The 27,145-nt window shown below is 40.3% G+C and overlaps 1 protein-coding gene across 1 annotated transcript; it reads right to left on the minus strand.

The window, feature by feature from the left end:
• On the minus strand, window positions 1-26,728 carry LOC306708420 (ras/Rap GTPase-activating protein SynGAP-like; the record flags this gene model as incomplete). The annotated part of the gene is made up of 19 exons (XM_079176257.1): window positions 1-6; window positions 881-953; window positions 3,443-3,654; window positions 4,705-4,866; window positions 4,994-5,635; window positions 7,710-8,288; window positions 8,894-9,098; window positions 10,134-10,324; window positions 11,014-11,215; window positions 12,435-12,671; window positions 13,307-13,451; window positions 14,107-14,251; window positions 14,367-14,702; window positions 14,797-15,057; window positions 15,172-15,270; window positions 15,672-15,825; window positions 19,070-19,191; window positions 19,466-19,554; window positions 26,632-26,728. 19 exons carry the CDS (start codon window positions 26,726-26,728, stop codon window positions 1-3), a joined length of 3,957 nt encoding a protein of 1,318 aa, XP_079032383.1.
• Window positions 26,729-27,145: the final 417 nt, after the last annotated feature.

Consider the following 27,145-nt stretch of genomic DNA (forward strand, 5'->3'; position numbering starts at 1 on the left):
CTAATCCTAAGGACAAGCATTTCTCAACACTTACGTTCACTGTGAATCCGTTAACTGAAACACTCAATACCATGAGTGTTGCTTTTACAGCTAGGATTATAGTTTGAGCCAAAGAGGACGGCTTGCAAACTAATCCTGCTTTACTACACTCTAAAATGGGCTGCAGAGCTGGGCCTCTATTCTCATCACGCATTCCTATTTGTTTAAGAAGTCTGTTGTAAAAACAATTACAATCTCACAGCAGGCCCAGTGGAGTACATTACTTTTTTTTCAGAATTTTTCAAGCGGGCAATTTTGTCTATTTGCTCTTGATATTGAGCACTAAAAGACTAGCGGTGTATTTCAACGACAGCAAATGTTTATTTTCGGCGTAAAAGCGACACACACACACACATACAGCCTCTTCACCTGCGTCACAATCCAGCCCACATGGTGCATTCACGACACTGAGCCCTGCAGAATTACTATGACGCGCTGGTGAGTCACAGTCAAGGTTTTCTGACGATGGATGCGTTCTGTGGTATAATGATAATCTTTTCGTGGTAAATAATCAGTTTCAGTGCTGAAGACTTGGTATTCCTTCAGACCTAGATTAACCTCTGCACATCAATTTAAGCTCCAACAAGCCCTTGATTTTGAGGATGAGCACTGTATTTTCCCCCTCGGCGTGCAGAATAAATGGTGAAATGTTTTTTTTTCAGATGTGACAAACGTACTTTTGAAAGATGGGAATAGGTGAAGTGTATGACAGCTGCAAACTTTTCTCCTGCACTGGCTTTGGCAAATGCGCTGAATGTGATGTAAGAATGATGCAAGCTGTTTGAGGACATGACTGGTTTAGCAAATAGTAATGATAAAAGATGTAGACACAGGCACAAACCTGGTCTGTGAGGATTCGAGGCTTAATATCAGGAATGGCACCCACTCTCAGCTCATCTTCCACAGCCATGAGTCTGACAACAGGGAAATAGAAACAAACATACCGGTTGATAAAAATAGAGTTATGAATCCGGTGTTCTTCAAATTTACTGAAGGACTATGTGGCCATATGATGATATTAAGGTCTTGACATGTTTCTGGGTGCATTCAGCCATCCTCGGAGCTTCCTGAAGCTGAATCGGAACTGTGGTCAGAATAATTTAGGCAGTTCAAATTCAGCTGTTCAGATACACATCTTGTGAAATGAGTGCGTGCAGGAAAGAACTGGTTCTCAATTGACTTATCTGGTTCAATAAAAAGGTAAAAAATAAAATAAAATAGTTCAGTGTGCACCCATCTGCTGTATCTGTACTCGGAGGAAACTGTTTAATTCAACTCAAGGTTTTTCTACCAAATGAGATGAGATGTGAGCGTTGTATACTCAAATTATACAAAACGTTGGCTTTCAGAAATGAATTGAATGTTGTGCACTAAGCATTTCATTGGATAGGAATCCGACTTTGTTCCATGAAACATTTCCTTCAAGTACATGTAGCTACAGTCAGAATTAGCCTGTTTCTTTCTTCTGCGCTTGTAATCAAGTTGTTGAAATAAAATGAAAACCAACCTCGTGAAGTGTTTCATATGTATGAGCCTAATGGGTATGATTTTCGGTATCAGTTGTGATATTTAAATGAGCTACATTTAAAGGAATAGTTCTACATTTTGGGAAATACACATGTTTGCTTTCTCTCCGAGAGCTGGATGAGACGATCGATACCACTCTTGCCTGTGCATTAAAGGTACCCTGTGGAGTTTTTGACCAGCACCACTAGTGCTCGGGGAAAAATGTGTTGAGTGAGTCCTTTGTGTGTCTCAATTCAGAGCTCTGCAGGGTTTAGTTAGTAATGTGGTGAAAATGGTGGTGTAATGTGGTCTCAGAAAATGCAAATCAAAGTGCGTTTCCATTCACTACTGTAATGCGGGCGCCAGTCAAACCTCAAACGATAGAAAACGATGTAGAAAATATGTTATTTACGGTTGTTTCATGTATTCATTTGAGGAACGTTACTTTCTCGTCATAGCGCCAGTCATGTTTTGGTCTGGCGCCATTTTTCATCTCTTCAGTGGAGCGGAATCTTCAGTGGACGCCTAAAGTCACATGCTTCATGTGCATCATGATTTATGTACTACGTCTGTTTCCATGGCACTATGTTGCACTTATATGCAACTATATGCCAAATATTCCTCAGCTAAGTGTAAGACGTTGTTGCTTTTTGCGGTATTTACATTTTTTATCAAAATACAAATGTGTATATAAATATATATATATATATAAATGCCCCTAAATGCATGGACTTAGATAACACGATGCAAGGTGTTATATGTGAATATATACTTCATTTGTTGACGAACACAAACTCCATGAAGTACCTTTTATGTCTGGAGCTAAAGTCAGAGTAAGATATGAGAGCCGTATCGTCTCACCTCACACGCAGCAAGTAAGAAAACAAACGTATTGCCCAAAATGTTGTACTATTTCTTTAAATATGGATACGTATGACATCATGAAAGTTCTATTTGACTGGCAATTTTTACTTTAAAAAGGCAAAATGAGTAGGATTTTCTTAAAAGAATGTATAGACTCCTACAAAGGTAATCACTCTCAATCATCACTTATGACCCACTAGAGGTGTGTGGCAGTCTGCAGAGACCCTGCCCCTCTGCATGCATTCTCTCTTTTCTTTTAGTTCTGCTGTGTTCGGGACGTTTCTTGCCGTCAGCCTTTGGTAACTTTGGTGTGTGTGTGTGTGTGTGTAGCCTCCAGCCACACAGCGCAGGGTATGAGGGCTGGACTCCATACGAACATAGCGACCAGGTGTCCGATTGGAAGCTACAAAAATGATGAACACAGCACCAAAAAAACGCAAATATAGCAAGTCCAGACGCCAAGCAGACAAAGCTCAAAGTCAGGTCCACCGCTCTTGAATTGCAGCTAAATGTGATACACCCGGCTGTGTCCTGGCAACAGCGGTCAGGGGAGCGTGCGCTTCTGGTGACATTGAGCCGGGGGGAAGATGGGCCAACTTTGAATGTTGTGTTTAGAAACTGCAACAAACAAATCCTACTCATTCTGCCATTAATCATATTTTGTGAAGCTCTTAAAAGTTAAGAAGAAATTCTTAAAAAGATTTGATACATCTTCCCTCACTAAGCACAGTGTTTGTCTGAGTGCTTATACAGCAGACCAAAAACATTTATTTAAATGGAGGCAAATGAATCATTTATAAAGCTAGTCACCACATTTAACCTTGTAGATGTGTTTTGTTGCAGCCCTCAAACATTTGCTTTTCCAGCTGCCATCCACAACTTGCTACACTACAATCTTTTAACTTTACTGTATATAGTATATAGTTTACTGGATCTATGAACTTGGTAGAAATGTGTGTCAATGGAGAAAGCCAGGCAGCAATTGGCACAGCCTTATTTCTGCCAGCTCTAGTTCAAGCTGAACACTAATCACCTGTTGATGATGCCTTTGATTTGAGAGTCCTTCTCCACTTGTTGCTGCTTCAGACGGCGCTCACTGTCGTCCAGGCGGTTCTGATACTGCATTAGGATCTTGCTCGTCTGCTGTTCCTGCGACACAAGTCTGTGCTCATATTCTTCAAGCTTGCGATGAGACATCTTCAGCCGCTCCTTCAAGCAGTGTATCTCGTCTTCGTACTCTTTTACCTAAAGTGAAAAGAAAGTCACTTCACCTGTGTCGTCACTCGTATTCAGAAGTCCTCCTGAATGACGAGGGATGTTATCAATATAGACACGGCTCTGTAGTGCGCCTCTCTTTATGTTAAGCTGCAAGTGGAAAAGACCTGACAAACCTGCAGCGGAACTGTGGTTGGCTTAAATATGTAAATTCACATTTGCATGTCTAATAAAGGCAAGAGTGTGGGAGTCATCATAAAACATGCACAACAGCCACCATTATGCAACTCATGTATGATTTAGTTATAGCTCTGATTTATACTTGCAATATGACAGAACAGGTTGGAACAGTGTCACCCCGGTGCAGGGGATGTACATGTAGAAATTGCTATTAGAAAAAGCTAATGTTTTTTTTAACTATTTTTCTCTCAAGGGTTTGAATGATGAGCTACTTCTCAATGTAATGTTATGAGATATTGTCTGTGATTTTTCTGATGTACTGTTTGTTCTGTACTCTTACACTTGTATATTATTATGTCATCTTTTTATGAAGGAGTTCGTCTTTATGAGCTTCTTTCCCAATTATATATACACAGACTCTAGAAGACATTTGTCCCGCTCCAACCAATTCTGAACTACATAATATAAACATTTATCTCAGTATGGCAGCTGTCGATGTGCATTTTAAAACAATTTTTTAAGCCACTCTTTCTATATTAAATTATGTATATGTTTTCATGCTGATATTCTAGGTCTTTGGTGGCATGTTGCGATGTTTATGATTCTTGACTGATTCAGTGATGTCATCGTGTCGTGTGACCTGATTGGTCTACGTGGGCTTTCCAACTTATTTAACACATTGTCTCCCATTGTTTTGTAAAGTAACCTGATGAAGGTCTATGTACTGAAACGTTGTCACTAAATATCGCTGAATACAAGTGAAGAAGACCGTGTGCGGGAGTTTTTTCTTATATACTATCATTTTTTAGGTCAACTGACCAGATGATACTTTTTATATTTACAAAACTAATATTTAGTATTCTTAGGAAGCGAGTGAGTAGTAAAATAAATATTGCTGACCCTCTCCAGTCGCGACTCATCCATGCTCTTGGAGTACTCTTTCAGCTGACCCTCACGGTCTGGCCGCAGGCTCTCGATGTCAGCAGAGAGATGTGGCATGTTGGACACCCAAGCAACTGTCCGTTCATTGAGGGCCGGGGTGGTCAAGGTCGACTGAGAACCCTGAAACAACAATAACAACAACACGCGTCATGCTTTAAACCCATTAGAAATGCCTTGAACACATGTCAATATAGTAATATAATAATGTAAAGTGAGACACTGTAGTTGAGACTGTAGTTAGATTGACCTGTTTATTGCCTGGTTTGAGCAGATGCTGCTGTGGCGGCTGCAGTTGTGTCTGTTGAGACTTCTTGGTGCTTTTCGTGGGCGTGTCTGTTGACTCCTCTGCAGCTGCTTGAGGACCCTGGTTCTCTTTGGCGGAGCTCGTCTGGTATGGGAGTCCAGGAGCTGGACTGTCTGTCACCGACAGCTGCGCTTCTTGTTGATGCTGTTGATGTTGCTGTTGATGCTGCGGATGTTGCTGCTGCGGATGTTGCTGCTGCTGCGGATGCTGCTGCTGCGGATGCTGCTGCGGATGCTGCTGCGGATGTTGCTGCTGCTGTTGATGCTGTTGCTGTTGATGCTGATGATGTTGCTGATGTTGATGTTGCTGTGGCTGCTGAGAATGGCGCAATTTTGGCTGACTGCCGCTGAAGTTGGTGTCAGAAGAGTCAAGGAGGAGGTTCCGGCTCTGCGGGCGAACTTTTGGAGGTGTGGCGGTGGCTGGAGTGTTAATAGACCGCTGTGACTTGAGGTGTTGTGGCGGAGCCATGGACGAGTGGCGTATAGGGTGAACTGTAGTAGGTGGTGTGGCCAAGGAGGCGGGGGTGCCCGTCCCAGTGCCTGACTGAGATACAACTCCCATCAGGTGCTGTTGCTGAAGAGACTCCTGAGAGGAAACAATAGGGTAACAGACAAGGAAAATTAAGCAAATATTTGTTCCATAAATGTGGTGCACAGAAACTGAACACTGATGTTTTGATCAGACTTGAAGCAGACCTGTCCCAGTCGACCTGAGAGGTCTGGATGGTCAGAAATGTCTAGGAAGGTGGGTGGATGGATGGATGGATAGATAGATAACGCATTGTTCTGACACACCATCTGTATTAATAAACAGGAGGCCTGTGATGTTTGTTCCATTAAGGCCCACACAGCAGGACAGAAATAGCTCAGGACTACATGACCATATCACTAGACATTATCATTTTGCACACATCATCAAGTCACAGCCAAAAAGGTCAGTTTATTTTAATTAAAAGCTGTTCCAAAAAACAGAAGAATCCTATTTTTTGGGTTATAATTTGGGCGGTGTGTTTTTAAACAAGTTTGAAACAAATTATACATATAGTTATTGCATACGTATAAAATTATTTTCCTCAAAAGTTAACCAGCTTTACTGGAAATGTTCAAACTCCAGTATGGACTCTCAAGATATAAGATCTAAGTCTGATCTACAGTACACAGAGTGTTAAAATATGTATAATACAGACTATTATGAGAAGTATCAACAGTTATGATCTGCCCTGAGTTCAGCAGAGCAGGCCAGTGAATGAACCTGCTTCAGTGTGTTGTCTGTAGCATATGAAGTGTCCCTCAAAAGTGCCCTTACATGACTGTTAGATTTGCATATTCTGCTGCTCATGAGAGTGCCGTTCCTATTCTGTTTGGATTCCAGCTTTGTTCTGCAACCTGTCAATAAAGTCTGAAGTTCCAGCAGGATCCAATGAACTGCAGGGGTGAAACTGAATCACTGCAGACATTTTCGTTGCTCAATAAAGGTGTTAAAATCACACTAAGAATAATTTAATAATTGACAAGTATGTTGGGCAATTTGGCTTGAAATTAAAAAAAAGAGAAAATAAATTCCTGGCTGTGACTGTCCTCATCTCAACATTTGTAGATCCAGCAGTGATAATGATAATACTGTGTGTTTATTGAAATTGAGTGATTGCTAAAATGAAGGACATAAACCAGAAGATCCACTGACGTACGAGACTAGAGGTTCAAGCTTTTAAACCATCAAGTTTTAGCAATTGATGTTGAGATTTTTGTTGCTCAATAGAAGTGCCTTATGGTTTTAAAATACGACCCAAAAGCCATGGAACTCTATTCTACTCTATATGAGGGGTATAAAGTTTAATAAAATCAGGCACGCTATTTTATTAACCTTATTTGTCCACTCAAAATGATAGTAGCTAGCCAGGAGTTTCGAGTGGCTTTAATATACAGAGGTGTTTCTATTATTTAGCCTACCCTTATTGAAATAAATGTGGGAGGACATTATAACAGAACCTGTCAGTATAATGCACTCCTATTAAGTGGCAAATGAGTGTAGACTGTTGACAGGTCTGACAGGCAGGCAAGCAACCACCATGGCATCATCCAGTGTCAAGCAACTAACAGGTGGTCAAGTTTGAAGATTTAAAATGTGATCAGACTTATTTTAAACATCACAGACTGATAGAGAGGTAGTTAGAGGTCACACTTAAACAGATACAAGTGAGCAACGGAAATTAATATCAGTGAGCATTGTGAATTAAGAAAAAGAGCTAAAACATGCCTTAAAAACACATTCTGGATATTCAGCTACAGGCGAGAGACGTTCTGTTGTTACAGATTAAACTTCACAATCTATGATGACTGTTTCAGTCACCTCTTTGCCGATAAAAATGAAGAGTTATGCAAGATGTTTTTGCATAATTAATAAAACCCTTCATTATAGGTTGTTACATAGGTTACATCCATAAATATAATTGTAGACACCAAACAGTTCTTCATACTATGGGAGTCACCTGTACAGATGAAATGGTAAAGTTAAATGCTTTATATATATATTTATTGCTTAAGATTTGCAGATTTGTGAAAAATAAGAAGTTAACCCTGTTTAAGCAATACAAAATGTGCATATCATTACAAACCGTCTTTGTGTTAAATGTGTGTGAAGATAAGGGAGAGATTCCTACCTGCACCTGCAGTGACAGTTGGTGCCAGGCGAAGTCATTGCTCTGATTCTGCCGGGTGAAATCATCACTGTAACTGTGTGAGTGGACAATGCTGGGCTGCACCAGACTGCTTTGTGACCGCAGGGCGGACAAGTCCTCACTGCGGGAGAAAGCACTGTTGCCAAAGGCCGGTGCATAGTCGTGGTGGCCATTCTCTTGCTCTGGGGCGAGGAGCAGAGGAGGGGGATGAGGCTGAGACTGAGCCGGGGAGTTCTGGGCAGCCAGATGGAATAGCGGGTTCTGGAAAGACAGGGGGAAGTGCATGGCCGCTGCCGCCTGCTGCTGCTGTTGGGAGATGGATTCGGTGGGCCCCCCGATGTGGCCCATCTGGCTCAGCCTCAAACCAGACCCCGCAGAGCCCGCTGGCATATGCCCTCCCATACGAGGAGGACCACAGAGGTTTCCGAAGCTGTGGCCCAGGCCGGCAATAGAGGCCTGAGAGGAGGTGAGCATGTCTCCCACAGAGTTGAGGTTGGAAATGCTGTTCATGCGGGAATCCTGAAGGTCCATCATGGACACACTTTTATTCACACTATGGACCTGAGGAAAAACAATACAAATGTACTCCATTTTAAAATATTTTCTGTTTCAAATTTGATTTAAAACGCATTTTGCGGTCATATATTACATTGATGCTTTTAGACTGCTAATTGTGTTTGTATACTTATGAAGACAAAGGTTTTACTTGAAATAAAAATGTCTTGGCTTGTTTTTCTTTTCTTTTTTTGTTGTGTAGTTGAAAAAGGCTTTGCCAATAACCTTCCTTTCCAAATCTTTTACTTAAAAACAAACTCATTTGTCTTACGTTTGTAAAAACAGTGCACAGAGATGACCGGGAATGATTAACGTAATGTTTGGCCTTTAAATGTCATATTTTGTGAAAATCTTACATTGCAACCAAATTCTATGTTATTAAATCGAAAGTCTGTAGATTTGAAAATGGCTTTAATGATTAAATAATACAACACTAAAAACCTGTTATTAAGATCTGACGTTCAATTATAATCCAGTCTCAAAAGAAATTAAAAGATAAAGATAAAATTCCTAAAAAACGGTCATTATTACTGACAAACAAAGAAGCAATCAAGCCCAAGTGCTCACCTCGATTTAATAACAGTGTGATTAAATTGACCTTGACATTGTACCTTTGGATCAGGTTCAGTGATGTCCGAGCTGCTTGTGCAGTACGCGGGGCTGGATCGAGCCAGCGGCGGGCGGGTCACGTAGAACACTTCTCTCGACGAGCGGAGGTCTCGTTCTGCGTGACGCCTCATGTTCAGGTTAGACGAGAGGGACTCTACAGCGGAGACTCCAGTCGTAGGCGATGGCAGGCGAGAGATGTCTATTGAACTGCAGGTACACAACAGAGACACATGTTGCAAATGGCTCTGAGGGGTTTATTAACACCGTCTCATAGATATTTTATACTTTATTCTACTTAGCATTAACCCAATAAATGTTAAACAACATGGGCCGTTTGTGGGCAGTTTAATCAAAGAGTGGTTTTTGTAGAATAATCTTCAGAGACCTGAAAGGATAAAGCAGTATTTCACAAGAAAAATCTGAAATATAAACACATTATTCTGTATTAGAATATGTTTTTTTCTCATTTAAAGAATGATCATAATCCATTATATTAATCTGGCTACACTTTGTAAGGGTCTGACCCTTGACCTGTTTTACATAAATATTACAGACAATGCACTCATTAGCTGTAGCTGTAGATTGTTAATTGTTTGAAGCTGTAAATAAATGTTAAAATAAAATAAAAAACTAATTGGTTAGTTTGGTAGCTAAGGATGAACAGGGGAATTAATAATTTACAACGGTAGCATGTAAAGAAACCACAGAATTCTGTCATGAGTATTTGGTCCTATGCACCTGTCTTTAAGATGTTTTTGTTGTGCAAGAACTAAAGTTTTATTGTGTAATTGTTGCATAATGGCTCGTGTTGAAAGCCAGTGAGGAGAAGGCACTCTTAAACAGTTATGCTGTAACGAGAGCAACTGTCTCTTGACAATAGTAGAGTGCCGACATGAATTAAAACACAGAGGAAACAGGTTTGGGTAAGAGAGTCTGGGAACAGATGGTGCTGGCAACTACTGATTGATAAACTACTTAAAAAGCCTGAAGAGTTGCATTAGCATTATGGGCTTTTAGAAATATGCCAGTGTTTTGTTTTGAGCTACTGAATCCTCATTTATTATGTTTTCTTGTCCTTTTATATGTGCTACTAATAATTATACCCATAAACTGTTTATGTGCAGTAAGTGCATATTTGCAACTATGGCCATTCACATTGTCGTGATAAAGTCACAGCAGGGATTTCATGTGTAGAAGTGATAAAACCAACAACACATGAGAAAGGAAACCATGAGAGAATACCTGTTTAAGTCACGCATCATAAGGCTTTGGAAGTCAGAGGACATCAGACGATTGAAAGATGGGCGCGAGAAGAGTCTGTCCTTCGGTCTGTCCGGCTGGTGATTTGTAGGCATGTGGAGCTGCGGGTTCCTCAGGGCGACGCTGATGTCATTCAGCAGCCTCGGTAGGGGTCCGAGTTTGAGAATGGCATCCTTCAACATGGAAAGGTTTGAAAAAAAGAATCAAGAAAATCCAATGCTCACATGCCTTCTACCAGGTGTTCCCCCCTTTATCATGATGTAGGTGAAACTGATTACCTCATGTAACCAACTTTAGTTCAAAGTCATTATCATGTTAACACGTGTTATAAATATTTAATTTTGGGATAAAGAAAGCGTGGTACTCATTAACGGCAGATATACTCATTTTAGGCATCTAAATAGGTATCAGGAGAGAGACTAGATTATTCAGCATTTTATGCAGCCCAGTAGAAAACGGCACAGTACTTGCCCCAGGTGTTGGAAGCCTCTGCTTTATACAGTACTTGTTCATTCATAAAATTAAAATGTCATCCAGAAAACAGAGATTATCTTTCAAGGAACACAGAACACAGATAGTAAAAAGCACATACTTTTAAGACAATTTAGGGCTGAGCATAAAATATGTTTCATTACGTTACAACTATAGTACAATTTCAATAAATTAACAGTGCAAGCACTGTAGTTAAATATTAAAGTACTAATTCCACCTCAGTTTTAATCGAGTTCAAATAATATTAATCCTGTCTGACAGATAGAGAACCGCAGAGCCTCATTTTCCAACTCTCTCTACATTCTTCAGTTCGAGAAAGAAATCACATTAAAATGTTTCATTTAATGTTCCAGCATGTTATTCCACCTACCTTGCTAAGCTGGCCCATGACTTCCCACAGTAAGCTGTGGAGCATGGACAGTTCTCTTCCGAGGTCAATGTAGCCCTCAAACCCTCCGGCGTTTCCTCCGGCCTCCATGTTGGAAATCTCATAGAGAAACTGCTGCATGGAGCCCCACTCCATCTCCAGAAACTCGTTCATGAAATACATGTATTCCTCCTTGGGTCCAAATCTGCAGAGACAATAATGACGATGAAGATGGAAACATACTCCAAATTGCACTGTGGAACGATCTAATATTTACAATTAAGGGGCGTGTAGAAGTTAAGTTGAATAACATCTTGTATATTGGGTCATATATGTATATTATGACTTAAAAATATATGTGTGGACAGTGATTGCCTTCTTTGTTGTTGTGTACTTTTGATTTCCCGCGCATATTCACTCTGCGTGTAAAACAAACAGTGAGCCATTTTGAGGCATATCTTGGTTTTGATTATAGTTGAGAACATAGACCACCATCACATTGTTTATAATCTGTTTCCCTCTAGCGCAACTGCTGTACCTCACCGAAACTCATCCGCCGCTACGCAGGCAGACAGATTGGTGAGCTTACTTTTGTTTTTGGCAAGATTGTACGTAGTGTCTCATACGATGACTTCGAGATGATTATCTGCATTCATTGCCACTTGTTGTTGACTTTGAACAAAGTGTGTTTTACATTTCATTACAGGCTTTTGGTGTCTTGAAAGTGGGCATGCCAATTATGGGTTGTATTCATTCAATCACGCAATACAACAGTATAGCTGTGCAGACACACCTGGCAGAGATCTGCCTTCTACGCAGTCACCTTTAGTTTTTGTTTGGTTTTTGTAAAGCTTAAGCCTTGTGAATGAGTTGCTTGTATGCTCAGTAAAAAGGGTAAGTATAATAAGTTTAAGATTTTTTTAAACTTTTTTTTTTAATGTAATTTGAAACCCATTTGTTATTTATTCTTTATCATGTGCATTCTATTTGGGAAATGATTAAGAAAGACTGAGTTAATGAGGAAATAAATGACTACTACAACGACATAAGTTATATTATTTGAGGATGTCTGATCATTTGTATCCAATGTTCCTGAAATGTAGAGTCTGTTAAATTGCCACTAAACGTTTGACATCTTAATTGTACAGTGAGTGTACCTGCATATTTAAGGCAGAAGAGTTGTTTTAATATTCAAAGAACTGAAGGTAGGAACAAATGTCTCGTCGCTAAAAGCCTTGGAGCTGCAGTGTGGGTGAGTAATAGTTTGTACCCTCGCAGTCAAAACTGCAAGCCTGTATTTCCGTAATGGGACTCTGTGTCTGTGACATGTAACCCATCTCGCACAAGCGTCAGCGTCTAGAAATCTAAGTGAACTGAATCAAATGAATGTTGGTGTAAGAGGACAGGCAATGACGGGGACTCACTTGCTGAAGCTGGCCAGGTTCTGCATCACCTTGGCAATAAGCGTGAGTGTGCGGGACGTGCGCTCAGCGGGGTACTCCTGCATTAGGTTGAACAGGGAGGGGGACATGATGGCTGGGCACATGAAGCGAAGAAATAGGGAGGAGCTGATGAGGCTGTCGGCAAGATCCTCTCTTCCACGCTCAGCACATCTGGCTCTCCACGACGCAAAAACTTCCTTCAGCTCTCGGGGAAATATGCTGAAAGAAGAAGAATATTTTATTTCCCCATTGTTAAGGTGAATGGCAAGGTCGAATCCGGAAGCTTGTCCAAAGCCTTCAGGTATTCAGCAAGGTCGGGAAACTAAAACATCTGGAAAATCATTTGACCGTACTCTGCTCCGGATTTGAGATTGTGTTTATGAACATGACCTTGATAATATTCATGATTATAGCACTGAAAAAAACCTTTAAATTGTAAATAATCATGTTAAATTTCAGTTATTACCATTTAAATATGCATAAAGATCATTTTCATATTGTTCTTACTATGGAGACAAATGGAGGCCATATGTTTTGTAAACTAGAAAGTAAACATTTTAAATGTAAAGTTGAAATTTGAAACAGAAAGCTAGATCTTAAATGCTGTAACTATACTATAAATGTTTTTCAATTTCATCTCTGGAACAATTAAATCATTATCTATGTATAGAAATATATACATATCTCATATATACCTATTTTATATTTATAATTTATTGTTTTTGTCCAAAATGGACGTTTGACAGAGAGTTGCGTTTCGCAGGTTTTAGACCATACAGGGCACAAATCAATACACACACAGAACAGATAACTGTATACAGTTTACTGAGGGATACATCTGGGGAAAAACCAACCAAAGAGAGTTGATGATCTTGCAGAGTAACAGCTCACAACACATTCGGAGGTTAGCTTGATGGTCAGCGAGGACTGACGGCGGGACACGCATTGGATCCACCTCACAGTTCTCCTCAGACTCATATAAGGCTCGAATGAAGTCACCTGTAGGTTGTAGATCCCACTGTCATTACATTTCCCCAAAACCCAAACATTTTGCACCAGAACATTTCTGCCATAAACTACTCTGACAGATGGATGAGGAAGACACAATTGCACATATGCTGTACCTCTCAAAGTCCCTGAGAATAAAGATGATTATGAAATTAATAATTTAACTTATAAATATAAATGTAAAATATACAGGATTTGTAATGAATGGGATACAACATGAAAAATGACTGGTAGATCTTGCTGGGTTGTTTTTGTGTACATCAAGAAAAACCTTTAACAGTGAATCCAACTATTTTTCTTTCATTGTACGAGAGAATAAAAGAAGAAATTGGCAATTATGTCGTGCCACTAAAATGTTATTAAAGCACAATTCCTATTTGTTGATGTGACATTTAGACGGGACTTCACAAGACGAGTATTTTCGAAATGCTGCTACCACAAAACATAACAGTAATTTGGAAAATGTCCCACGTTAATCTGTAGATCAAACGAGCGCAACATTAAACAATTTCATGGTAATTTTCTGCTAAATGACAGATGTTTATAATGGAATTAAGTCTTGTCGGACACACTGAGCTTAAAATACTCCTTTTATCCGATTACATACAGAGTGATATGGAGTTGGGTTAATCTACAGCAGCCTTACCTATAGCATCCTTGAGGTATCTGTGACCTATCAGTTTGAGGTACTCTTCCACAGCCTTCGTAGCTAGCGTGTTCTCACGAAAGATCAGGTGCTCACGGTCCATGAACCGATCCACCTCACACATCGCCATGTCCGACAGGAACTCCTGAGAAGACACTCAATTTCAGTTCAGTAGAAAGGGAACCGACAGATCATACAGATAACAGCAACGGTTTATGTGAAAAATAATGTAATCAGGTTACATTTGACCCCTTGTATACCTTTGTCTTCCCTGTGCTTTGCAGGATGTGCACCAGAGCGAACGCCACCTCCTCCTTGCTTTTCACGCTCAACAGCGGCTCCAGAACTGCGCACAGTGTTCTGTAGTTGTTGGTAATGTACTCCGCAAACTCCTTGTACAGCTCCATAGGAAGGATGTTCATAGTCTGGTAACGAGACTTGACACGCAGTGAGGCGTTGATCACTTTGGTACTTCCAACACCACCGCTTTTGTTCAAGACGCTGGACTGTATCACCGGGTACCACTGCTCCACAAATTGCCGGCCCGTGATGCTGGAGATGGGGATGCTGACAAGGCCAAGATATGTGCTTTTCTCCTAGATTACCAAGAAAAACAACATTTATTCTAAATATTTGGAGCACAATCAAATGTTTTTTGGACTCCGTTATATCAATACTAGAAGACATTACCTTTCGTCTTTTTTTGTCAGTTTCCTTGTAGAGGTGCAATCGAAGGCTACGAATGGTAGGCAAATTGTTAAATTCAAAATGCTCGCCCCAGAACACGGTGTCGGTCCGGGGTTTGCTGGTGGTGCGTGCGTACAGCATGTCATCCAGACACAGTTCACAATAGTAGCGTTTCTTAGCCGGAAGGTCTCGAGCTTCAATGATCCACAACTTGAGCACATTCTCAACCCGTCTGCTGTTGTCCTGGGAGGGAAACGAGGAGTTCTGTTACTGCATTACAACAGTTCTTATTAACATCTGTCCTTAATATTACACTTAGGATCTGGTCATTTTGACATTTCAAGGCAATTTAAAATGAAAAAAATCTATTGCATCTACCTTGTTAGGTTTGACAGCTCGTTGCAGATTTTCAATCCACTTGTCTCTTTCAGAAGCAGAACGGCAGGCAAAACATTTGGTCCCTGAATTGGTGGTCACCTTCAGACAAAAATAACGTCTTATTATACATATATATATTTTTATAAAATATATCATTATGGCTTCAACGGACAATAACTTTCCCTATCGATTAATCTGTTGATTGTTTTTCCCCCATTAATCAGTTGGTATAAAAAATGTGGTATAGACTAGCTAACGTCTTTAAATCGTCCATAACTCTAGAATTATTCATTTACAGTCAATAAAACACTATTTATCACATTTCGTAGAGAGCTGAGAAGTGGCTTTATAGTTTAACCTGATTTGACATCTTTACAGACTAAGAACATTTTTCAATTCAGTTGGTTGGTCGGTTAAATAAGTCTACAAGTAGTTTAAAAAAAATAAGTCCATTAGAAAGCAGGTAAAGCCAGGAAGAAGGAAATGGTTGTACAACACACCTCAAAGCAGTACTCTTGTCCTAAAATGCTCGAGTGGACAGGTTTGATTATGGCATCTTCATCCAAAACTAGGTCCAAAGCCTCCGCAGCACTGCTAGGAGAAAGTAGGGATTCGTGGGAGTGGGATTCTTTGAAGCTCTGCATCAAGCGTGTCCTGGTGAGAGAAGAATTCAGATTTGATTATATATATAATCATCATATCATATTTTATGGTCTTTAGATTAACAATCCAGAAAGGGTTTTCTACAACAAAAATGAGTCACTGCAGCTCAGAAGTCGTCCTTCCTGCAATTTCAATATCATTTTTGAGTTCTGATCCTTTCAAAATTAGTTTATGGAAAAGCTAAGACTACCAGGTTTTCAGTTCTGGTGCTTGTTTTCCATTGACTCAACTCAAGTGACTCATACTGCATTTTTGGGAAATTGGCCCACAGCATCTCAGTTTGTGGTGTCTCGAAATACAAATTTCAGCACGAGAATTAAAAAATGCTAATTTAAATGTAATGTTGGTATTGACTACTGTGTAAATGTAAATGAATGGAAGCTGTTCTGCAGAAATACTGTAATGCAGTTATAAAAAGGTGCAGTTGATTAGACCTGATCGCTGGGTAACCTTTAGAAGAGGGCAGCTCTATCAGGAAAAAGAAAAGCGGGAGTGGAAGCAAAAAGGTGAGCAAACTGTGTCTCTCAGGCGAAGCAATGTCAGTGGGGCCAATTAAAAAAAAAAAAACGTAGTGAGGAAAGCATGATTTTGCTAGTGTCATGTTATGATTGGCTTAGCTTAGCATAAAGGCTGGAAACAGGGGGAGCTAACCTGGTTTGTCCAAAAATTATTCCTTTAAAATTTTCGGAAACTAGCTTTAAATGAGAATAAGCTGAAAACGTGGAGTTTATCGACACTGAAAAGCTGGAGAGCTGGGAAAGTTAAAGCAACAGTAGGATGATTTGTTCGGATTGATTTAGACTGGGAGCCAGTCTAGCTGTTTCTCCCCGTACTCCAATGAGGAGTGCATCTGTACTGAGAAGCTGGAGCTAGTATGCTGCATTATTAACACTGGCTTTGAACATGGAGTGAAACGGAAGGAAAAGAAAAAGCAGAGGCTTTGAAGAAACACCTGATAATTATGCAGCAAATGAGGAGCACTAATTTAAGCCCAGATTTAATGTTGGTCAGAGGTGCAGTGAATCGTCTTGTTTGAGGAGCAGTGCCATCGCAGAATGCAGTGTATGAGAAAGGCTTTCTTAAACCAACTTGGCAGCAGAGGTAGAGCAGCTGCGTCGGAAAGCTAGTGTGTGAAGTTGGACGCCGAGGGTATCTAGCAATGTCTACTTAACACTATGAGTGGATTAAGCGTGTGGGCAGAACTGAAACCAGGCTGTGAAGGCAGCTGTCTGAGGCAGTGGTCGGAGCTGGTTAACGGCCGAGGTTAGAGGGAGAAAGTCCCTTTATCCCCACCACCTTCTTAAGTGCTGCCTCCACAGAATACATTTCTAATAGGGTGATTCATTGCATCATTTGAACTGGGCTTCTGCATTGGCACTCACCTTGCATTTTACTAAAAAGGATTTTTACATCCTGTGCTAAACCTACACATTTTACATCTCTGAGTATGGACATCCACACCTGCCCTGAAAATGCCTATTATGCATCTCCCGTGGCGGGAGGAAAGTGTACTGTCAGCATTACATTTTGACTTTCTGCCTCTCCCGCTCCACATCTTTACATTTCCCATATGTGCGTCGTGACTGGATTGTGTGAACTGCATAAAATTCTGGTCACAGTGCAGGCCCGAACCCTCCGGGATGTGACCTCAAGTCAGAGGTCAAGAAAGAGCTGTCATGACAGTTACAAGCTACTGCATCTTGAAGATTGGAAAACAGAAATCAAACTGAGTAATGCATGCCTGATGTAGTCCGAACAATTTTACTTGAATGTCCAACAGATCTTGAGAATAACATATTTTTCCAAACAACAGTCATGACAGTTTCTATGGTTTTTCCCTTTTATGCACTGATGAAAAGAGAAACACCTCCAGAAACCACAAAATAAATTTAAAGAAGACAAGGTTTATTTATATATATATATATATATACTAAAAGGCTGATAGGCTTCATGATGACAGATGTAATTAACCCTCCAACCCACCTAGGGTGCCTGCCGGCTCTAGAACAAGCTCAGACAATCTGTCAATGTATAACTACATGCAATGTCCTTCATTCTGCAGGGTTTTGCTTTTGTTAAGAGTGGTTCATAAGAAGCCACACATTAAGTTATGAGTGTCGAGCAGCATCGTATACAATATGATGCGACCATCATTTTCATGAACAGTTCCTTGAGTAACAATGGCCACATTCTACTTCAATGCAGTGCACTGTGATTAATTACACGCACTATAGTACAACACTATGATAATGTCACACAATCAGCTTGTCCTGTAATAAGAGGCAACTTTAAAGCTTGGTATAGAGGTTAGCAATGTTTGAAAATAAATGTAGTCTTCAGCAGCTAAAGTGAGAGGTTTCCATGCAGAAGCAATTCTAGTAGGTAGTCACACCTAACCCACTAAAGTAACACTCAATACACAAAGCGGCATGTCAAACATCCAAGAAAGAACAGCTGTGAGTGTTGATGGTTAAGTAGCACCCAAAGCTTAAAGCAACTCTTGATCTAAGTGCATACAAATACTTATTTAAGTTACACATACTGTGTATGTCGTCTTTGTGATGGTTGTGGGGCAGAATTGTGGCTCAGTGTTTAACAGTATCACCTCACGGTAAAAAAGGGACATCCAAGTGGTTAAAACACATACAGCCACAGTATTCCTCCGTGTCACACCCTTCTTTTTCTCCTCATGTTTCATGTGAGGCTCTACACCATCGACAATCAAATAAAGGCAAAAATAGGAAAATGTCTCCGGTTCTCTCTGCATGGAGTTATAATACGCTCCTTGGCTACCGGGTGCTCCAGCTTCCTCCCAAGAATATGATCCCGAGGAACACAGTAGCCATGCTGCAATTACTTTTTACGTTTCTTTTTTGCATGATCCCATCATTATGGCATGATCTTGACTCAACACAAAAGGTAACATACATGTAACAGTCGTGCATGAAGTCTGCTGGTTATAGATATTTGCTTTATCAGAAAATCTTCATATTTTAACAGATCTTGCTAATGACATGACGTTTTGGTGGAGAGGATCATTAATTTGCAATAACAAGGAAACACTTTATGCTAACGTGTATATCAAGTGAATTGTGAACAGTAAATTACTTGTCAGACCTGTGATAAACTGGGAGACCTGTCCGATGTATTTTCCTGACTTTCGCAGGCTACGACCCCCATGACAATTGGTTTTACCTTGAATGATACCGTGCTCCATGCAGTAAAGGTAACTTGCCTCTCTTGGTCAGCACTTCGAAACCGGGGCAAAATCATTTGTCTGAAGCTGCTGGTCCGGTCCAGTTTGGGCTGACTTTTGGCCCTCTTGATGGAGCCCTTCAGCCTTCGATTGAGAAAACTCTGAAGTTTCAACAGGGTAAAATAGAGAATAATATAGTGTAAAAACACTGACCCAACAAAAAAATATCCAAAATGTAATAGCAGGATTAGCTAGAAACGTAAAAGCACCTAGAAAAGTGTAGACTCTCCCTCAAGCATCCCATTCGCTTTACTTCCCCAGAGGGAATTCACAAAATATGACAGGGCCCCAAAACATCTTGTGCGTACGTGTTTTCTACGTGAGCAGAAAGCTTCCATAGCATCAGGAGAGTGTGACCGACATTGCTGTACTCACCGGCTGTCTGAAGGGCTGTGGGGTGGCATTGGGAGGGGTCTCCATGCTTGACTGTCTTACAGAGGCAAAACTTGCCCTGCGGGATTGGTCTTTGAGAAGAAAAGAAATTGAGATAAACAAATCAGAACATAGACATGAAATATTTATACTTAGTCAACAAATGCAGGTGTTCAACATAAAAGCACAAGTTCCTAAATGTATGGCTATTATTCTAATGAATATTAAATGTTTTTTTTGTTTTTCTACTGGGTCTGAATTCAGGCAGAACATCAAAATACATTATGCGACATTAGGATATTAGGATTTTGATGATGAACTGTGCAAAGCCCGTCTGTGAGTCAGACTACTGGCTGCCGAGTTGAGGCCATCTAAATGTATCATGTTGCTGTAGGGCTGTTGCTGAGTACATTTCCATCACATTTTGCCCAGACAGAGTTTTGTTCTGTGCTTGCGTCGTCTAAATTAGGCAGCAATTACACAAGACGTTCAACAATTATGACAATTTAATGTCAAATGTGTCACGCTTACTTTGGCAGCCAATAACAGGAAAATGGTACGAAATCAGAAAACACAATGACTTTTTGAGCTCATCCAAATATTTGTTTACAAGATTTGGGGAAGAAAGGATAAATTATGGAGGAAACGTGTTTCGATGTTATAACAAAATGTCCCTTGAAGTGGGTCACAAAAGGAACAAAAAGCATTAGAACAATATTGCAGCTTAACGAGTAATGTCATTGTAATATTGAGTCATGATATACGACCTTGAATTGTTATATTCTTTTTAAACTATCTGATATTTATTGATGGTACAGTTACATTAACACTAAAATGTAAAAAAAATGTTGCACCCTTTAAGAGGTCTTAACCCACTTAAGTCAATTTCCAATCATTTAAAAAGGGACATTTTATTACACGTTGAAAAGTTATTACACTATCTTATTCATAGCGTGCGTCTTTGCTTTGCAGCTGCTTTGGTCACATACAGAAAGAGAAATAGCAAAACTCACAAATGCATAATATTCACAAATAAGCTATCATCACACCAAAAATGCAGAATAGGAGGTGTGAATGAAGCTCACCAACAAGGACAGACAGCTACAGCCTCCAGAAAAACACAAAGAACAACACTGTGACAGTTATAGAGGCTTTTCATCACTCCTCCATTGGAAAGCTTCCTGTATCCAAAGTCAGTGCAAAAAGACAAAAAACCTGATGTGAGGACAATATTGGACCCCTATCTAGTGGGGAAAAGTAACAATGAGTCATCTTAAATGTTATGGTCTTCGTCTGACTTCGGACTTGTGCAAACTCGAACATGATGATGGATCTATAAAAGTACAGACAGCTGACTGTAGGGAATACGATCTGATGCTTTCTCTACATTGCAGTGTGAGAAAGATAAGATGAGGCCAATGCACAAAAGCATCCTTGGGACTCCAAAATCCTCTCCTCGCCATATGAACAACACAAATGCTTGCAGGGTTTTTTAAACTGAGCTTTCTATTTTTATGGGACATGTGTCAAATTCTTCTTTCTCTTGAAAAGTGTACCATTTCCTAGCCTGGTTCTGGACCTCTGAATAGCCACCCACATATGCAATTTGTTCAGCAATTCAAATAGGTTTTATACCCAGTGATGGGTGTTAGATAAAACAACCAACCAATCACAGTTTAGAAGGCGAAATAAAAAAGGGGGACGTCTTCTTCCAATATCGCTGGCATTGAAAAATAGTGACGCGCATGGATAAAAGTCTGGCGCTGCTGTAGACGTTGTCTAAAATTGCCATAAAGTTTTAAATTGCCATATTTCTTTGCTCGGGTTAAGTTAAATTCTCGTGGGTATTGCAGCTTTTGTGTCAAGTGAATTATGACACGACAGTTACAGGATGTCAATACCAATGGATTACTGCAAAACGTTACAACAATTACCTCACAATTCAGTCCGATCAAGGTAGCAATTTCCAGCTAAACACAGTTAAAGGTGGCTTAAATGTGATTGAGCATTTTTATTGACTCTCAACATGGGCAACCCCAGGGATGAACCGGAGGGTGGGTGCTATGGTTCTACGACGACGACGACGTTTGGGACGGCATCAACATCAGTAACCGCCGTAACGCTGCAGAGTGGCGTGCGTAAGCTAACCAGTGGGGAACGCTCACATGCACAAAGATGCAATAAAGGCACACTCGGCCGGCCCGGCTAGGTCAACAAAGGAAGGAGTTGCTCGGATAGCAACACACACAGAAGGAGAGCGACTTTATTCTCTGCTCATGTAGGCATTGCTCCACTATATCATCACATAGATGATAGCCGTTTGCTGCTATATGGTAATGCTCTGAATCCTGTATATTGTATCTTTAAGGGTTTTGACGGATAAAGGTTATGACAGCAATACAAGGGGGAATGAAGTATGTCTAAAGATAAAACATCACTCTTACATGTAGCCAACAAAGCCACATCAAAGCCACAACATATTATACATCGTTAGGATTAGATGCATTTTCTAAGCTGGTTGTGTAATCAACACCACTCATCATATATGTGATCCTATGGAAGTGTGGCATAAAATGTTACAGATTCATCCATAGCTGGGTCTTAAAGCTAAAACCGTGATTTTGTTTCATGTTGACATTCATTCTGCTCTGCTATTTTTATCTGGTGATTGATCCGTTGGAGCAATATATATATATAGATATATATATACACATATATGGATCTTTTTTTCTAATTCCCCATTACCCAAAGGAGCCGTTTCTTCCCTTTGCAACAGAGGAACAAGACACTCTGTCATCCTATGATTTCCTCGCTCCCAAAGCCTCTAAATAGGCGGCTCTCCAGGTTCTATTCTGAATCCAAGCTAATTGTTTGGTATCCATGGAAACAACTCCAAGGGCTTCTACTTGAACTGTGGAAGATATTGGCACAAAACTGCACAATAAAGATGATGAAAGACACAGAAGTAGCATGCTGCACAACACTGACATGAGTGAACTGATCAGACCTATCGTCCTCTGCTGAAGGAAATTTCAGTTCCTTTTGTGTCTTATGTGGGGCTGAATCCTGACACTTCTTACTGAAGGACCCATGCGGAGGAATATTTAGCGATATTTCCGATTTCTGCCACCTGCTACATGTGGCGCTTTAAGTAAACGTGACATATTATAGCACATGGATGTGTTGGGCCATTCTGAATGTAAATTGCTGTCAGGACGGAGTGTGTGGGTGGCAACAGCCTCTAGCTAACTGTGATACAGAGGGAGAAAAAAAACAGAGAGACGAAGACTGTGAGTGGGTGTTGGAGAAACATATTCAACCTTTAGTATATATATATATATATATATATATATATATATCTATATATCTATATCTCTCTATAAAATATTACGTTACATTTGGAAATTTGATTCTTTTTAATAATTTGAATAAAATCATGACCTATTTCGCAAGTTCTTGCCATCCCTCAAGCTGCCCTACCCGGGACAAACTGCTAAATTGTATTTTAATAACCATGAAATCTCACAGGAGCCATACATTTACCAAAAGATCTACTTAATGATATCCGCCAGATCGAGATCAACACCAATACTGACCTTACTGGCCAGACGGCAAAAAGCTACGACACCAATCAACACTAACAACATTTTCTTTGACAATTTCATCGAACAATTCAGTGTTTCTGCTATCAGTTATATTCATTCAGTCCAAGCGGGCTGCGACCATAACCATCACGTTACCTTACATAAGAAGACAACACAAAAAACCCTGCTCCATAGCCCTATTAGTGGACAACGAAAGTCCACAGTCATGTTAGCAGCTCTGTTAGCCTGGTTTGGGCTGAATGCTAATCCCAGAATACTAACAATGACAACCTGCGTACCTCAAATCCATACTAGTTCTATTTTAGTATTGAGCTCGTTCACACAAGAAAAGTGACAAAGTGAAGTAGTCTGGACACTGGACAAAGTGCTGACTAAAATATTTCTGGGTCTGCTGTTGATGGAAACTATTCCCACAATGCAATGCACAAAGGAAATGGAGCAGCTGCTAGCAACTGGGGAAAAATGTTATAAAGTTTGCATGGTGGTGAAAGACTTCCAGGAAGATGTTGGTAAACCAACAAATAAGATATACATCTTAAAGACACTTTGTTTGCTAAAACAGTAAAATATCAGGGATCACTAAAATGACTGCATCCTGATGGGAAGATGAATATCTATATCAAATTTCTTGGCAACCCATTATATATTCACTCAGAACAAAAATATGTCAACCTCATGGTGGTGCTAGAGAACAAAATCAGGGGATCACAAAGGAAGGCTTTTCATTCTGTCAACAGGCCCCTCAGCAGTTTCATTTGTTTTAAAGTTTGACTTTGTGACTGCAGCTGGATAGAAATACTTATATGTATTTAAAAACCTAAAATCAAGTTATAACTTTTCGGTTTGGACATAAATGATGTCGATATGGATAATTTTGCTGAGGCCACTCTGCATCCCAAAACACATTCATCCTGAGAGATAAATGATCATCAGCATTTTCCCTCGTGATAAGGATCTGCGTTGTTCATGCTACCAAATGAGGCGGCGTGCTCTCAGACAGGTGTTTTGTTTCTCTATTCCCTGCATCGAGGCTGGAAGCAGAGCCCTCCGAGAAAATTGAGTGAGCTTAATTTGATAGAGACTATCCAGTGTTGATGGTGCAGCAGTCCACTTTGTCTTGGAGTGACAGTGTTTCCAGTTACAGATCACTCTCTCTCTCTCTCTCACACACACACACACACACACACACACACACACACACACACACACACACACACACACACACACACACACACACACACACACACACACACACACACACACACACACACACACACACACACACACACACGTTACGTCTGGTCTGGAGCATCTGACGAGGAGCCTCTGGTGACTCACAGGCGGGCCTGCTGGGGCAGATGTCACATTCATGTCATATGGAAGCTTCCTTAATTGTCATATTCCGACTAGTAAATACTGTTCATGTCACCAACAACATGGTAATTACGGCTCTGAATTTATTATTTTTCTTACAGCTCCAATATGTTCATAACATAAGTCCATATGCCAAGGTATCCTGACTAAATCTTGTTTTAATGCCGATGTGATCTGCCCATCATAAAACAGTTGTTGGAAATTGTTAAAATGTCAAATGAATGCACGTTTACTACATTTGGACAAATAAGTGACATCCATATATCACAGCAGTGTAGCCTTTTTAAGTTCAAAGTTACTAGTGTAGGCTATGTATCTATTCAAAAGGATCCAACGTAATGCTAATTATATTCAGTTTAATGTCAATTGTCTGTACACTTCTAGACAACTGAAAGCATTTTATGATTAGATTTTTGTAAAGTGACTTTAGATGTGATTGATTACTGCTCTAGGGAAAAACAAATCTGCAATATACTGCAGGTCCAAACTCTTTAAAAAGTTATCACAGACAACAGACGACATAAAAGGCCATTCATGAATAGCGAGCTGACCAAACAATTAGCCTACATGACTGACAGACACAAAACGTTGCTGTATCAACCTTGTGGCTTTTTTGACAGGCTGGAGTCATCGCCCCAGGAGGTTTTGACACGGTTTAAGTGTGAGCAGTGACTTACAAAACACAGAATGACTTTGGAGATGCCGAGAACACAGAGACATACACTGCTGGCATTAAGAGCTGCTTAAAGCTTGGTTTGTGCTTGCCGTGGTGAAGACGGCAGAAAATAATAATAACCGCAAAAATGAAGTGTTTTCATTACACGGTTTAAAAAGGGGTTGCTTAGAACAGTTGAGCAAATAAAAAAAATAAAAAAAGGTACTGGTGACACTCCTGACGGTGTTCAGAACCACTCCGGAGCTATGTTTAGAAACAGCACTGTAATCAAGTAAATGTAAAATGCACAGAAGAGGTAGAGCTGCAGGATTTCAAAGCAGAGGTGGGTGGAGGGGTCGAGGAAGCAGGGGCTGTGTGGGCGTGAGAGAGCCACGGGAATGAACCTTAGACCGGCTTGATATTTTTGCAGGAACAGAAAGAAAGTGACTTCCAACGTCCTGCAATGTAACCACAATGTTTCAATATCTGAGAGACAGACATTATGAAATGTAAATACCCTTCAAGCGCAAGGAAGGCATAAGAACGGGAACCTGAAAAAAAACAATATGAAGTTGCTCTCCATCACGTGTGTTTCCAGCATTCCTGTCCCTCTCTGCCTGTGTGTGAGAGCTAGCCAAGGGGAGTGTGGCCTAGTTACCATAGGAACATGTTCGCAGCTTGTGCACAGCCCTCCATCAAACTACCTTCATTTCTACTACTGTATTTAGAAACATTGGTGCTGTGCTTGTAAATGAGCAGAGTCAAATTAAACAGCTGAACATTGTGAAAATGAAATTAGAGATCAAGCATCAATTCGAAGCTCTTAACTCAGACTGCTCTGAGATACTTCTGCATCTTCTCATCACAATTAAAAACAAGGTGATTCTCAACTAAGAATCCCCCTACAAGATGTCTTGTTTGTTTCTCTCCAAGACTTCAGAACATTACTGCGTAGGTCTTAATGTTTGAAATGAAACAACAGCTTTACACGCAGCGCTAACTAACAGAAAAATGATTTCTCTTCCTGTCCCTGGAGGGAGCAGAAATGGCTGCTTTCATCTGGGGAGGTAAAGAGAGCGCAGAGAGGAGGAAGACTGGAGTGTATCAAAGCCAGAGTAAAAGGCAAATGGCGCTATCAGACCTAGAGAATGTCAAAATAAAACTCTGGGAGTGTGACCAAGCAGGGCTCAGAGGGTGAGTGATGCTCCGGTGGAGGATTGAGCGGTAAAATAAAATCCTCAATATATTGAGGTACTTTTGTAAAGCTTTATAGGGCTGAAAAGGACTGAAAAGCAATGGCAGAGGAAAAGGAGCTGAGTGTCGCAGCTGAGGCTGGAGTGTATGTTTAACCTTCCATTTACCTTTGGCAACAGTGGTGCCGATGGATATCAGAGACAACGGCGCATTGAGAGGGAACATATAAAAACATATATAACAGAGAAAAAATCTCATTGGACCACGACAGACAGGAAAAGAGGCTGTAAAAGTGAGGTACAGTTGACAGAAGGGAAAAGTAGACTTCTAAACGGACTCACTTGGGGTTAAAACTCCAGGTCCGCAGCAAACCTCCGCTTGACCAACCAACCCAAACTGACTCTGATGCGGCAGCCACGACTTTGAAGATGTGTCCATGCAGCTATATCGCACAGACACAAGTTGTTTCTTTAGTTCTTAAGAGTCATAGGCCGTCACTTACAACAACAATGGCAGGAAAATTAACGTTATTGTGCATGGAAATAAAAATAAATAAAAAAGGAAAGTCACATTATAGACAAATATGATGAAAACAAAACTTGATCATTTTAGTTCAAATGTAAATTATAAACGTGCGTTTATTACAAGCAAGGTTCAACTTATCATAGCTGCCCTTTATAGCAATGTAGACTAAATGTCATGATGCTGCCTCACCACAAGCTGTTACTATGATTAATTGATAAGCACTCCTACCGACACATCAGTGTTTAATGTGCCTTGTTCTCTGGAATTAAAATAAAAACTACCGTTACATATTGTTTCCTTCCGTTTGTCAACTGGGCCTTTTGGAAAATC

The sequence above is a fragment of the Pholis gunnellus genome (genome assembly GCF_910591455.1).
Source record: "Pholis gunnellus genome assembly, chromosome: 16".
NCBI classification, from domain to species: Eukaryota; Metazoa; Chordata; class Actinopteri; order Perciformes; family Pholidae; genus Pholis; species Pholis gunnellus.